This window comes from Mus pahari, chromosome 16, assembly GCF_900095145.1.
Source record: "Mus pahari chromosome 16, PAHARI_EIJ_v1.1, whole genome shotgun sequence".
NCBI classification, from domain to species: Eukaryota; Metazoa; Chordata; class Mammalia; order Rodentia; family Muridae; genus Mus; species Mus pahari.
Window position 1 is genome coordinate 56,114,989 of NC_034605.1, and position 15,958 is coordinate 56,130,946.

General features: G+C 47.3%; 1 protein-coding gene across 1 annotated transcript in view; it reads right to left on the minus strand.

Annotated features, from left to right (window-relative positions):
* Window positions 1-1,862: 1,862 nt before the first annotated feature.
* Window positions 1,863-15,958, minus strand: part of Sptlc1 (serine palmitoyltransferase long chain base subunit 1) — a 46,493-nt gene continuing 32,397 nt past the window's right edge. The window contains exons 9-15 of the mRNA XM_021215363.1: window positions 13,198-13,305; window positions 12,118-12,213; window positions 11,471-11,567; window positions 9,792-9,846; window positions 6,718-6,835; window positions 4,430-4,503; window positions 1,863-3,118 (exon numbers count right to left, since the gene is read on the minus strand). Of these exons, the coding sequence (XP_021071022.1) occupies window positions 3,025-3,118; window positions 4,430-4,503; window positions 6,718-6,835; window positions 9,792-9,846; window positions 11,471-11,567; window positions 12,118-12,213; window positions 13,198-13,305 (642 nt within the window). The 3' untranslated portion in view covers window positions 1,863-3,024. The remainder of the gene's footprint in view (window positions 3,119-4,429; window positions 4,504-6,717; window positions 6,836-9,791; window positions 9,847-11,470; window positions 11,568-12,117; window positions 12,214-13,197; window positions 13,306-15,958) is intronic.

A 15,958-nucleotide genomic window follows, 5' to 3' on the forward strand; every position in this document is an offset into this window, starting at 1 on the left:
CCATTGTGAGGAGTTGCAGGCCCACTCACATACAATGCTGGTTGGGTGGGATGTGCGCATGCTGTGTGTGTGTGTGTGTGTGTGTGTGTGTCCTGACAGGGTATACTTGGAGCTGAACATGGGGAGTTTGTTTCCTGGATCCTCGGTTTTGGCTTGCGGATTTTGATTTCCATCTTGAGTTATTGTTTTGGTTTGGGGTTTAGTTTGTGCTTTCATTTCTGTTTTTATTATCACCCGGTTTTCTGTCTGTAACTATTTATTTTTCTTTGACATTTTTCTACTACAGAGATGTTCTAAACATACCCATCGTGGCATGAAGGAAGGAGCTATACTGAAGCGCTTCTCTGTTTTACCAAAACTAATACTGATACAAAGTAGGTTTAGGTACATCATTACAACAACCAGCACAACGGTAATTAGGACAACCATCACACAGCAAATGAAGGGTGTAATACGAAAACCCAACTCGTTATTGTTTCAATACTTCCTACAACACCAAGGCTCTTGAGTCTATTCATCTCGGTGCAGACTTTATTGCCCTGGCCTTGCCAATTCTGTCTGCTTCCCCATCTGGGACCATTTCCTCCCACACCGAAAGGTTTCCTCGGTACTTGCCATGAGGTGACTTGCAAGCTGTAGACTCTTTGTCTGGAAATGTTCTTATGTTCACTCCATTACTGATCGGCAAGTTTGGGTGGATGGAGAATTCTTGGCAGACAAAATTTTCACTTCAGTAAAATTTGAGTGTTTCATCTCAATGCCTTCTTAGTTGCCCCCTTCCCAGGGAACCTGGCCTTACTTGAACGTTGATCTTTTGCATGGAGTGGCTTTGGTGTTTATAGTGGGCTGACTGAACTGTACCTAGTATTTCATTGTCTCGTCTAACCTGGAGTTTGTTAAGCTTGAGACTTGGGGTGATCCGATAACTATTCAGTGTCAACTCACCTCCCTTGTGGAGAACTGACGGGTGCTAGTTAATGTGATGTCCCCATAAATGACCCTGGAGGACTGATGTGTGCCAGTGAATGTGATGTCCCTAGAAATGACATGCTCATTGTTCTCCTGAAGCTGTGTACGCCACCGTGAGACCACGCACATTTGAGCCTTTAACAGTCTGTCATGAGGTGGGCCTGGGCTCATGAGGCCCCAGTTCCCCCTAAGGATATAGAAGCAGTTCGAATTCTCCTAGTTTGCTGTGTTCCTGCAGGTAGCTGCAATCAGCCACTGGTCTCTACCAAGCTAGGCAAGAGTGAGCTGCTCCTTTGGTCTTCTGTTGGTGTCTTGTCTGAGGTGAATAGATGTCTGGTCATGTCTCCCCAGAAGCCCCCACGCACACGGTAACTGGGTCTGACCCAGGGCCACAGGGACCCTGAGGCGTGAACTTCATGTTGGTTCTGTGTGGGCCCCATGGTGAAGGACATGGGATGGTTTCATGGGAAGCTGGGGGAGCTCACCACCAGAGATGGTGGCCAGTACCTCAGGTGGCGCTGCGCTGCCTCTGGGCCACCTCTTCCCAGTGATGAGAGGCAACTGCCCTGCCACTCAGCCAAGCTTCCTTCCCCAGCTGAGGATCAAACCCCGGGGCCTGTGCTTGGCAGTCAAGAACTCTCCCGTGGATCTAAGTCTCCTGCCTCTGCTCCAGACTTCTTACAGTCCAAAGTAGACAGTGTTCAATCAGTAGGAACCTAAGAATTTTGAGAAGTAGATAGTCTTTGGTTGGGCTGGGAGAAGGGACTAAAATTAAATTATGTTCTAAAACAAAAGAAAAATACACAGGGAAAATGATAATACTGCCTTAGATTTGCCAAAGGTTAAAATCAAGAGACTGCTGAGCTGAGCAAGCTGCTATCCAAACAGACTCCTTTTCAAGAACGTAAGCTCTTGGAGGTTTATTTCATTAAACACCAAACCAAAACAGACTTTTCCCCGACAGGAGTGTACCCTCACAGCAGCAGCAGTCACAAGGCACGTATGAAATAGAAACATTAAAAATGTCACAGATCACTTAAGAAGATGCCGACCCACAGTTCACATGAACGCACATCAGAAAACGACGTTTGAATGACCTGACCCCTCTGCCCGTGCGACAAGAGAAGGCCTTCCATGTACACGATCTGTGGCACATGTCACAAGCCTTTACACCACTCAACACGCTCGCTAAGGACAGCGGCAGCCAGTGTACAGCTCGGAAACCATGTTTAGAGCATCCCTATTTTTCGGAGGCATCTGGAATTTATAGAGTGAAAGAGGAAAGGTCTCATTTTTCTCAGCTTAGAAAAAGCCCACAGTTCTATGCTTCTGGACAAAACCACCATGAAAAAGGACGTCGGACATATTAGAAAATACCAAGGGCATGATTTGTATTTGGGGATCAGAATAATAACCCTCTTCCCAAAATTGACTAGAGAATATATAAAAAATATAAAGTCAATTACACAAAAATAAAATAATGTTTGATTCAGATTATTGCTTAGGAAGCAGTGTGAAGATTTGTTAGTGACGCTCAGGTTAGACATGATAGTGTCAGTAACTGGAACACACAGAGTCCTAGGATCACCATGTCGTATGACATTTATAACACACACAGAGTTCTCTGCATAGCAGCCACCACTGAGCTCTACCTGAAGGACGGGGGAGGACGCAGTCTCTCAGTCTCCCACAGTAACTGGGTACACGGAGAGTCCCTCTTAGCTGCAAAAGTCCTTTTCTATGGATACGGAGGAGTGCTTATTGAATCATTTCCACAGACGGCAGAGGGAAAATGGAAACTCCAGTTTTAAACAAAATCGAATAAAAATGACAGACAGTGAAGCATCCCGACAGAGCACACGGCCCCGCATAAACACCAGGGATACGCCGTCATCTGCATCCTCTACAAGTCAGCTCCTGCTGGATACAACCATCCACTCTGGCTGTGTACTCAAGCACAGCCACGCCCTGGGCAGCAATCCACTCCCTGTCCAGCTGGAGGTCTCTGAGTAGTTCCGTCTGCAGGTGACATGGCAGAAAGCACTGGGCCGGAGCCTACAACAGCACAGCCTGGGCCGCTTCCCTGATGGTGGATGCAGCCCTCTGCAGCTCTTCCTCCGTCTGCTCCACGGTGACCACAACCCTGATGCTGAGAAAGACAAAGCACAGAACACAAGGTCATATGCTTGTGTGGCAGACTGTTCCGGCTCTGAGGGAGCTGCCTTCTACCTGCTGCTGACTTCCTACCATGCAGAAGGGAACAGCTGTGACAGGACCTGCAGCCTGCAAGCCTAACACACGGTGCTCTGTGGCCATGGGCAGAAGCTATGCCACTTGGCCATCCTTACTCATCTGTATCAAGTCTAAGGGTTTTCTTTGGGGGAAGCCTCTCAATGATCCACTACTCTAAGCAGTCCTGAGCCCAAAGCAGGAAGTCACCATTTCTCACACTGATCTCAGCCGGGACATGGCTGTCTATTTCAGAAGGTTTTCTAGTTCTTAGGACACAGGAAGCTCTGCACCCTAGTCCACCTGCATCTTACATTCTGTGCTCCAGGCTGTCCTGGAGGTGCTCAGGCCACTGTACACCCCAGCAAACTGCAGTGTCTCATCTGCTGAAGATCACGGTGTCTACCAGGGTCTTCCTAAGCAGATACTGCTTGGCCTAGGGTGGGACCACACTCCAACAAACCCTCTACAAATCCAATCCACTTTGGCCAGTTTCACACTGTGCTCAGCTAGAGCATTGTAACACCTAAGTTCGGGACATTAGCCTACAGTGTGGGGAAGTCACATACAACAAACTTTATATGTCATGCTATTAAACACCACTAAATGAATGTTCTTACGGGTGTGCTTTCCTGTCAAGGTAAATCTGAGGGGAACCTATCAAAAGCTGGGAATGGTCTGCACTTAGTTCTCTGAGGTCAGGTGCCACCTGTTCTAGAAGTATTCGCATCATGCCAGTCTCCTTTGTCATCTGACCCAGGGCTACGGAGGGTGGAGTGTTCATTTCTTCTGATCACAGTGCAGGTTCTGGGTCAGAGCTGGGTACTTCAGCAGCCTATTTGTGAGCCCACCCCTCTCCCTTGCTTTGCCGTCCTGCTGTAGCTGGTGTTTGCAGAATGATGTAAGCAGACTCACGAGCACCGTTGGCAAGGTGACCACATCCAGGCTGTTCCCTTCTCCATGGAGTGTCTCCACAGCACAAGCTACAGTTGGACTCCAGCTGTTACAGCTGCTGAATAGTCTGTCACCAAAGCTCATTGGTAAGTCACCTAGGAGGACACTCAGTCCTGTGATACTTTTCAGTTAAAATGAAAAACATCTAGTTGCTAAATGAACCAGGGTGTGTGCTGTACTATAAGGACATTCTTATTCTGTTTTTTTTCAAGTGTTTCCAACACATTTCAAAGAGTGTAAAGCAGGAAGTGAAATTGCACTTTTAATATTAACCAACCTTGGAGGAGGAAGACACTTCTCTTCCTTGTCTAAGTAGCGTGCCTGAGTCAATGCGATGCCCTTATTCATGCACTGCAGGGAGAAAAGATATATTAACAGTCACTTAGGTCATGGTGGACAGATATGCTGTCCTCAAAAGTACCTGTCATTTTTATTTCCATTTAGAGTTCTAGGAGACAAAGCTTGTGTGCTCCTACTGTTCTCTTAAGGCAAACCCTTCTTTTGGATTCAGACTTCCCTGTGATGGTGACTACAGTGCCTATGAGATGTCTGGATGTGGTGGCTTGAATGAGAACAGCCCCCATAGGCTCATATATTTGAATACATGGCCTCCAGTTGGTGGAACTGTTTGGCAAGGATTAGGAGGTGTGGTCTTCCTGGAGAAGGTGTGTCACTGGGGTAGGCTTTGAGGCTTCAAATCTTCCTGCTGCTCCCAGTGTGCTCTCTGCCTATTATGGATCAGGGTGAGAGTTCATTCACGGCTGTTGCTGCCACTATGCCTTTTCTCCACCCTCATGGCTTCTGACTCTCTGAAGTTGTCTTGGTCTTGGTGGTTTGTCACAGCAAGAGGAAAGCGACCAAGAAACTGAGTCATCTCTCCAGCCCCCATCCTCAGGCTTTGTTCTGAGAATGTGTGTGCACGTAGTCTGCCTGCTCACGTCTACTGCTTGCACGTGAGCCCTCTGTCTCTGAACAGCAGTGTTTGCTAAGGCCTACCAGTAAGAGCAGTCCTGTGGGAGACAGCAGACTCAGCAGCCACAGGACATAACCTCATCCTTAGCTGTGCTGGCTTGTCCATCAGGTGGTTCTGAACATGTGTATCTGTCTTACCTTTTTAAAACCTCTACCCACAAACTGACTTTCAGGTCCGTGTATTTCTGGGGTAAGACACTGAGGCAGGAAAAGGGTGGAGGGTGCTGTGCCCCTTTAAAGAAGCCTGTCTTGCCACAGGCCTGCAGAGCTAAGCCTGAGACGACCTGTGTGATGTGTTCTTTTTCAGCCAGCCAAGTATTCTTAGCCTGATCACCATACTGTGATAAGGATGTATACACGTCTTTAATTATGAAGCTTAGATTTGGTTTGGTTTTTTTGGTTTTCTCCTCCTCCTCTTCCTCCTCCTCCTCCTCCTCCCCCTCCTCCTCCTCTTCCTCCTCCTCCTNCTCCTCCTCTTCCTCCTCCTCCTCCTTCTTCTTTTTCTTTTTCTTTTTTCCAAGACAGGGTTTCTCTGTATAGCTCTGGCTATCCTGGAACTCACTCTGTAGACCAGGCTGGCCTTAAACTCAGAAATCCGCCTGCCTCTGCCTCCCAAGTGCTGGGATTAAAGGTGTGCGCCACCACTGCCCAGCTGGTTTGTTTTTTTAAAGACAGTAGGTCCCAAGAGGTTCTGTACCATGCGCACTGTGTACTGTGTGTAGTGTGTACTATGTGCATTGTGTACCGTGCGCATTCCTCCACAGATTCTCACTCCTCACTCCAAATCACACATGCCACAGGGATGAAGGGGACAGGTGGCAGACAATCTCTTTACTTTAGGGAGCCGGGAGGCATCGTCCCAGGGCAGCAGCAGAGTGGCATGAAACCTTTACTCTTTAAAGACACAAAGGCTTAAACCTGTGCCAGGTTCCATGGGGAGCTGCACGGCCCCAGGCATGCATCCCCTCCCTCAGTGCTGCGGCACTGGATTTCTGCAAGGATTGGGCAAGAGCCTGGAAGACAGGCAGGGTGGCTTCTGGAGAGGCAGCTCCTGCTGGGAGGTCGGCCAAGCAACTGCCTAGTGAGCGCATGGAGTCAACAACTTAGCAGAAATGAGTAAAATAAGTGAAATATTAACAAAACTCATAAACAGACAGTTAGTCAGGATTAGTGGCTCACACTTGCAATTCCAGCACTCAGGATGCTGAGTTCGAATGGTCTGTGAGTTGGAAGTCCAGCCTGGGCTAGATGGTGAATTCCAGGCTAGCCTAGTGACAGAGTGAGACCTGGTCTCAAGAATGTAAATGGTGAGCGGATGAGTGTTCTGCAGGGCTGTTTAGGAGAGAAGCTGAGCACAGCTGTACTCAATGCAGCAGCAAGTTCACAATGTCGGGAGCTAGGCTGACAAGGTGAGAGAAGCCCTCAGCCTGCCCTCCAGGCTCTCTGTCAGCTCCCAGGGCTGGCTGGGGGCCGGCATGAGTGTGGCTAGCAGCAGCTGTGGCATACCCCAGCTTTTTGGGGTAGGGAGGTGTTGTGAAAACGAGGTCATCGAGGTGGGGCTGTCGGGTGCTGACTGTGTAACTGTGTACTCACCTCATCTACGATTTCTTGAAGCAGCTTCACATCTTTCTCCCGAGAGCCCGTGCTCTCTTCCAGCTGGAGATGAAGCGCCGGAGAAAGGGACTCTCCCACCACTTTTAAACCAGAAACACTAGAGAAACAAACACACGTGACATCGGTACACTGTGGGCTCACAGAGACCCCACACGGTGTAACTGTCAGGGCAGGGGCTGGAGTTAGGGCATCATGCTGGCGTAGCATGGTGAGGACCTGGGTTCAGTCCTAATGCCACAGATAAAATACATGAATAAGTAAATAGCCATGTCAAGGCCCACTGAACTAAAAGCAGAACTGGGGATGCCAACAAGAACATCCCACTGCATGGTGGGATTCCATCTTGAGAAGCAATGGGTACCTTCCATGACTTTGAGACTGGGTTGCCCATCTGCTGCTTTCGTTCAGCTCCTTGTTCTTAGGCCCAGGTTTCCCTCAAGATGAAGCAAAGCCCTGGGCAGTGCTGGCATGTTAACTCAGGGTTCGGCAGCTTTTACTGACTGCCGCTGTATTCTGGACGACTCTGCTCAGGGCCCTCTGAGCACTACTGGCAGAAGTCATGCACCTTTAGGAAGTGCGGAGCTGAGGTCACAAGCATGTACCTCCTGAATGGCAATGTGGATCCTAACTGCCTCTTCTGTTCCTTGGCTCTGTCCAGAATTCCCCAAAACTAGGGACTAGAACCACAGAGCTGTGAAGAAAACTATCTTTCCAGCTTATCGGTTAATTGCCTGAAGCATGCTCTTAGTGGCCAAAGCTCGGAGCACAGGTACTGTGTGAGGTGCTGGTGGCTACTCTCATTGGCTTACAACCACTCCAAACATTACTTATTTGTATCTTCCTTTTTGGAATGTAATTCTAGACATTAGGTTCTCTCAATAGAACAAGGTACAGGTCTGGGTTTAGACCCTTAGAACCTAGGGCATCTGCCATATGGAAAAAGCTATGGTAGTTTTCATCAATGCAGAAACTACGCAGCACGCTCCCAAGTCCTGTCCTCGTCGACTCCTGAATGGGTGCAGGAAGCAGCATCAATTTCTCACGTTTCAAATAGCATCTCAGATGACTCACCTTCCTCTCAATAAGCAGACGAGTCATGCATGGGTAGGGCAGGTGAGAGGAATGAAACAATGCCTGTCTGTGCTAACACATGGTGGACACAGAGTTGTAGTTCTAGTTCAGAAACGGAGGCACTTTGCTTCTGAACCTGCTACGCACTTGGTAAACCATCACTGTACCCAGACAGGAGAAAAGCAAGCACTAGGCTTGCTCCTAGCCTCACAGCCATGGCCTTCATCCTGTAGTTCAGGAAGAGAGTTAGCTATCAATGAGGTCAGAGTGGAGATCTCCCGGCTCTGATGGAGCAGGTAGATGACTTTCCCAAACAACCTCAGAGACAAAGGAGGAGCCTCAGCCTCCTCCTCCTCCTCCTCAGCTGGTTCCTGCGCTCTACACTTGGAAATACTTTCAGTATACCTGTGTGCTAATGACTCAAACCCTCTCCAGAGCAGGACTTTCAAATATAAACTTGGGAATCCAAGGCTGCTCTCCAGTGACTGTCTGGTGGACGGGTGAAGCCTGTCATACTCCATACACTGAACCTCCTCCCAGAGTCCCTCAGATGAAAGGTCTAGATAGCTACAGTTCTGTCTCACTCACGCAGCAAACAAATTTCTGAAAGAGCCTGTTGGTTTCCCCTTCTTTACATCCAGAGGTCAAGCATCGTTCTCTGCAACTATGAGGTTGTTCTGTCTGCATGCATATTCTAACTGGCACGCTGGCACTCTTTCACCATCTGATACATTACTGCACACCACAGGGAACAATTTTGTTAAGATTCAAGGCCAATAGCTATAGGTTCCATCTTCATTCAATCCATGTTCCCGCCCACTAGGCTTACTCCCCTTTCTGCTTTGTTAGCTGTTCCCTTCCACACTGCTGACTGGCATTGTGTATCAAGTTCATGCAGGGTCTTCCTGGTTTAGCTACTGAGTGCATAGTTTGACTGGACTATGGAGTCCTTCAGCATGCCACAGAGGAGACACAGAAACCTGAGCTGTTCATATACAAGACTTCTAAATAAAATCCGAGGCTACACCCTATGGAGCAGGGCGTTGAAAAAAGTCTCCTCAGGAGACCAAGATAAAGACATCTGAAGTCTCAAAAGGAAGCCTACAAGTTAGGGACAGCAGAATGCAAACACACATGCGTGCGCACACACACACACACACAGACACACACCTATGTTGGCAGCTGTCCATGAACATGCAGGGAGTAACAGCATAAGCCCAGGCTATCCACTAGAGTGGGTGGATAGAGACAGATGGCCAGGTACAGAGGAGAGAAGTCTGGACAGAGCCAGTGATAGGACAGGCCTTGGAGAAAGCTGGAGCCCAAGTCACCTCAGGCTGCTGCTGTGGATGTGCAACCTTCCAATGTGCTGTGCTGGGCCAGAAAATGAATACACACCGTGACAGTGACCCTCCCACCATAGATCATGCAAGACCACTCCCTATGCAGTAGACACATGGAGCACCACAGTCTGCCTGCTCACACAACACCTGCCGTCGCTTTCAGCAGTGTCTATTCCCTCATCTTACACAGAGTCGGAACTTTCACAACTCAAGAGGCACACATCTCCTTAGGGAGCTAAAGGAAAGATTCATTTTTATAAAAAGAACACTCATGACTGACTAACTTCTTTTCTCTGTCATATTCACTATGAGCAGTGTGGAGAGCAGGGATGTCCCTATCTGACGAGATGAGATTCACCACGCTCACTTGGTCATCCTGGGTAGCAGGTATAGGGTCATTTATTTTCCTCCTGCGCACAGTACCCACTAACAGGCTGTGTGACTTCTAGAAAAGCAAGGCCTTGACTTTAGGACATGGTGAACAGCTGTTCCAGTTGTATTCAAAGCTACATGCACTGAGTTTTTGCTTTTGTGGTTGCTGTGCGGTTTGAAGGGCCCAGACCTCATAAAACTCAGAGCTACACTGCTGCAGAGCATGGTGGAGATGTGTGCTCTGCTAGCTGGAAGCCATACACTTACCCTTGTAGAGACTTATGGATGTTCTGGCATTTTTTCTTTAAAACTGCAAAAATATCTGCGTTGAAAAGAAAAGTTGATGGTATACTTAGACATTTGTTGGTACCAGCTCATGGACTCCTCTAAAAGCCCAAATCCTTAGTTTGAAATGCTGTAGATGTGATGGGTGTGAACAGCTATATGAGGGCTTGTCTTCATAGTGTTCTCGTGCATTATCTCCAAGTAAATTTGAATAATTTCCCTTTTGAGTCTTTGGTTTCCTCAACTCAGAACTTCATTATTTTTATGTCAGGATTAGAATGGCTACAAAGAATTTAGTCAATTAAGAAAAAAATCAAATTACTCTCATATCAGCAACATAGAACACAAGTTATTGGGGGGAAAGTTACTTAGGTTAAAAGATGTTTAACACTGGATTGTTTTAGTTTGCAAACAGATGAGTCACCAAGCTATAACAAGTTTTGTTAGAACATGTTGTCTTTTTTAGAATGGCGCAGTACCAATGATCTGGAAAGATGTGGAGCTGGAAAATTAAAGGCCTTGTGGATCTGGCTAATGCAATGGGTCTGCATTGCCACCTATAGCTGTAGTGATATCTGGAACTGTATTGCTGCTTAAGGCCATGTCTTGGGCTGATATCCTACTGCAGCTAGAGTCAATATTCATGGATGTGGTCTATGTTACCACCAAGGCCATGTGCTCATTCTCTATGCTGAGCTCTGATGCCATGTTGATCTCAATGGGCCATACTACTGCTGGGGGCCATACTGATCTGAATGGCCTGCTTTGCAACCTGAAGCCATGGTGATGTCTGTGTCCCAGCTGCTGCCTCTGAGGCTCATGTCTGAGTCTACATACTACTACCCTACTCTAGTCAGGGTTTATGTGAATGTCCATGACCCTTGATGGGTGTGAACAGACATTCAGCTACGCACAGCTTGAGGGCTTCATGATGTCACCAACTGGCTCCTTCTCACTGGTGCTGCTTGTTCTCCTCGCTGAGCCGAATGCAGGCCCTTGCCCTTCCTGAGAGCCACCCAAGCCCAGCTAAGATCACTGGGTGCACGCCTCCTACCCTGCTCTTAACCTAAACCAGTGGGCAGCTCAGTAATTTTTTGGGATGTTTTCCTTTTATTCAAGGAAAGCTTGAGACACACATGTGACCGTGTGAGCTGACACCTCTGCTGGGGACTCAGGAGTCCACTAAGCAAGCCTCTAGTCCTTTCCTGTCACTTAACTGTACTCATTATTAGTGTATCTGGGGTTGGAGTCATGCAACGCTGCACATGTGTGGGGGTCAGAGGACAATTTCACAGAGCTAGTTCTCTACCACCTGCATCTGGTTTCTGGGGATTGAACACAGGCTGCCATGGTGCCTTCACCTGCCAAGCCATCTTGCCAGCCCCTTTTTGGTTTTAAAGGCTGCACTATTACAGTCAAAGGCCACTTGCAATTCCCAGTTAACTTTTTACTTTGCCCAGAGTTGCTTGCTGACAGAACAGGCTAGCATTGTTATTAGTTGATGCTTCAAAGGCTGAAGAGAAAACAAGCTAGAAAAGGAAGGCCGTCTACTGAAGCTCAGTGCACTCAGCTAACTTCTCCAAATCATGGCAGCCATGGCGCTTGGGAAAGCACCGAGGCCTGGCACTGCCCCAGGTCCCCACCTTTCCTAGCACTGTTACCTGGATTCTCTTCCATGATGTTGAGGGCCTCAATGGCAGCAGCAGCTAGCAGGGGAGGTAACGAAGCAGAAAAGCAGTATCCTTGACCAGAGAGCCGCTAAGGAGAAACAAAGATAAAGTTGTTCTCTATGTGGAGAGGGACTTTTGGAAGGCGTCCAGTCCCCACAGTAGGGCACACCCATCTGAACAGCAGGCATACTGACTAAACCACAAGGGTGCACCTGTAACAAAACCAAGATGCTTTCTCAAGAGATAAAGGCTTTATGTATCTGTAAACACCTTGAGCTATCCTTTAAAAACAGGCTTATAGGGAGCTGGAGAGATGGCTCATTGGTTAAGAGCACTGACTGCTCTTCCAGAGGTCCTGAGTTCAAGTCCTAGCAACCACATGGTGGCTCACAACCATCTGTAATGGGATCCGATACCCTCTTCTGGTATGTATAGCTACAGTATATTCATATAAACAAAACAAAAACCTTTAAAACAATGACAAAAAATAAAACAAAACAAAATAAAACAACATCCCCAGGCTTTTAAATAAAACCTGTGTAATAAATTATGAGTTAAATCTTACACTGGAAGCTGTGCTCTGAAGGGATGGTGGGGACAACTGTCTACAATTGTACATCATTTCTAAGAGGCATCACCTGATGGTCAACCACGAAAGAGCGGCCACAGCAGAAGCCCCCGATAGAAGCGAGTGCATTCTCCATGTTAGCACTGATAAGGTCGATATCATCAATCTATCAGGAAAAACAGAAAGTCGGTCACCAACAGGCTCGCCTAAGGACGGTGGTTTTCCTCATCAATTTCACACAGTTACAGCTCACCTAGGTCCCTACTCACACTTGCTGACATCAGCCACCGTCTAACTTCCTGGGCATCGCTCTGCACTCTTTTCTCTGGGGCGGTCTGGTGCTCAATGCAGATAACTAAGGGAATTTTGTATTTTATCCATCAACTAGGTGACACAGGTAGTAAAGCACATTTTGAGAAAAGGCTTCCTGTAACTGTACCCATGGTGGCCTGCAAGGCAGCTGTCACCATCCCGAGGCACCAAGAGCACACCCCAGGGCACTTGGCGCTCTGGCTCTGCTTCCCTGTGGGGAAAGGAACCAGGTCTATGTTATTCCAACTTTTGGGCCTTTAGTAGCTTTGCTGAATCCATTCTCGATGGTGTTTTTGACAGCATGCATGTATGTGTCAAAATTACATATCAACTATGACCACACATGCCACCACACACACACACACACACACACACACACACATACACACGCACTCACACACACGGTACAACTGTATGTAAGTACTTCCATAAACCATATGTAGAATTTTAAATACTAAAAACGTCTTTAGAAGGACTAAGGGAATCCTTTTTGTTGTTGTTGTCTGGGTGTGGGATCATTTGGGTAGCCCAGGAAGACCTCAGTTTCCCAAATGCTGGGATCACAGGCATGTGTCACTATGCCCAGCTACTAAGGCAATTCTTCGTGATCTTAACAAATGTAACAGAAGCCTAGCTGCACCGAGAAGAGACATGAAAAGCCAAGTTACACATCCTACCCCACCCCTGGGAAACAGAACAAAAACTCCAGCGGGTAAGATAGGGTCCTGACTGGGCTGATCAGATCCGCCCAGACATCAAAGCCTCATGAGCTCTGGTGGGTGAAGTTCCTTCCTTGACAGGCTTCCAACAGGGGGAGCTTCCCAGTGACAGAACTCACATTGATCCCATAGTGCTCAGTGACTCCTCGCCCGTGCTCCCCAAGGACTCCAAACGACAGGCTCTCCTCCAGGAAGATTCTTGCTTTATATTTATATTTTAATTTAACCTAGGTTTTAAAAAAGACCAAAGTAAACAAACAAGCTTAAAACTATCATTGTTAGCATACACATATCTTTTGGAGAAAAAAATTGAAGTTATAAAATTTCACCTACTTTTTTTTTTTTTTTAAAGATTTATTTATTGATTATATGTAAGTACACTGTAGCTATCTTCAGACACTCCAGAAGAGGGAGTCAGATCTTGTTACAGATGGTTATGAGCCACCATGTGGTTGCTGGGATTTGAACTCCGGACCTTCGGAAGAGCAATCGGGTGCTCTTACCCACTGAGCCATCTCACCAGCTCCCACCTACTTCTTAAAAACCTGTGACTCCAAAATCAATATCCAAAAAAAAATCAATACATCCTGAAGGATGTTTGGGTGGCCATACATCCTTCAGCAGCTCACAGACCCGCTAGTGTGTTCTCCCAGCGCTAGAGAGGTCGCTGTGCTCTAAGCGCCCTTTGCAGAGCATCACTGCGCACTGTCTGCCACTGCGCCTTTGCTAGTGACCCCACTGCTCACACTGGCCCTGCTAATGTGCTTTCTAGTGTCTTAGATGCAGAAATTGGAAACACGCCTTCTGGGAAAATATACACTGGCTAACCTCCCTTCAGCAAGGATTGTGAGGCTGTGGGCAGGAGTGCAGGGGGAATGAACCAGCAGTCACACTAGACAGAATCACACATGAGCAGGCTCCACCCTGAGCTCATAGGAGCCCCTGAGCAAACAGGGGCAGAGCAGGATGGCCTGAAATGAACGTTGCTCCTTCTGTCTTCGTGCCCTCAGAGCTGGGATGCAGACATGCAGGCATCACTGACATGGATTGCTAAGTGGTTTTTCTTGTTTTTTCTTCTGTTGTCAGGTTTCTAAGTAAATCTTTTTCCCTCAATTTTTTTTTTTTTTGAAACAGGCTTTCTCTGTGTAGCCCTGGCTGTCCTGGAACTCACTCTATAGATCAGGCTGGTCTTGAACTCAGAGAGATCTGACTGCCTCTGCCTCCCAAATGCTATGACTAAAGCACGTGCCATGACCATCTGGCAGTAGACATGTATGAAATGATTAAAAATTATTCTTAAAAATGTACCAACAATGCGGTAGGAAGCTATGCATACATATTTGTATATATTCCCCCATCTGTACTTTAATTACATGTAATTTGCATGTAGTTAGCTGCACAGCCATATTAAAGGGCAGCATCATGAGTTACTCAGCTTTTACTACAGTGAGGAGTTGTGTGAAGCTCTTCCTCTGGTTCACACATCTGTCTGCTTGGTGGTTGGAGTCACACTTTTAACTATTACGCGTCCAGTTACTAAGTTCTCCTTTCCACTGTAGCCACAGACTCGTCCCACTTCCTAAGTTTCTGGAAAGTGAGTAGTATGGTCTGCCCCTGATCATCACTGTTAGGTGGGCAGGGTGACTGGGCATTTAGTTGGATTATTTTTTTTCATCAAAAATACTAATTTAAGGGAAAGCACTTCAACACTGACTTTTCCTTCCTTAATAGGAATGAGATATCAAGTTCTAAAACATTTTTACAAAACAGTAACAATAACCCAGCACTTGGAGAAAAGCAGTGGAAGAGCGCAGGATCCCAGGTCAACCCGACTCATCCCATCATCTCTAAGGTCAACCTGACTCATCCCATCATCTCTAAGGTCAACCCAACTCATCCCATCACCTCTAAGGTCAACCCGACTCATCCCATCATCTCTAAGGTCACCCTGACTCATCCCATCATCTCTACTGAAGGAAAGCAGTGGAAGAGCACAGGGACCCAGGTCAACCTGACTTATTCTGTCATCTCTACACAATGAGCACTTTCACCCCCGCCCCCTTGCTGCCAGCTTCTCGGTATTTGTTCCACCACGTACCTGTCCATGTGGAATGCCCTGAGACTGTAACCCCATAAAAAGCAGTTCTAGGGATGGCAAGATGGCTCAGTGGGTCAAGCCCACCCGAGTACAATCCTAGGACCCACACGGTGCCTCCTTCAAGCTGTCCTCTGACCTCCACACACGTGCAATGTGACATACATGTTCTTCCCTCACATCACATAAATAAATGTATCAAAGTGCATTGAAAACCCTGCTGTAGTAAGTTTTGGCTCTCCTCTCCCACTATCCTGTCAGTCTTTGACACCCGTACAAAAACAGGAAGATGAAGAAAAATCCCTCACTTGCGTCAGTATTTAGAATAGTAGTGAAAAGCTTTATAGATACTCTGTAAAGCCTTCACTTGAGTCCTTAGTCAACAAATAGACTCCTGACCAGACGCAAGGGTTCAACATGAGAGCAGGCAGCACAGGCGAGCACAGCATCAGAACCTGGGAGAAACGCAAGCGCATCCCAGTCGTCCAGAAGCTTTGAGAGAAGCCAACACTCTCTCAGGCAAATACATTCGATGCATTTAGGAACAAGAAGGGTTTTTAATCAGCCTGCTAGAGAGAATCTGTGAAAAGCTGTAGAAACCCGTCAGAAGAGAGACAGAAAGCTTCCCTAGGGCAGACTAGGACAAGGGTTCTCTTCTCACCTAAGCACTGTGGAGGGAGCATTACCCAGAGAAAGCGGGCAAAGTGGCACACGCCTTTAATCCCAGCACTTGGGAGGCAGAGGCAGGCGGATTTCTGAGTTCGAGGCCAGCCTGGTCTACAGAG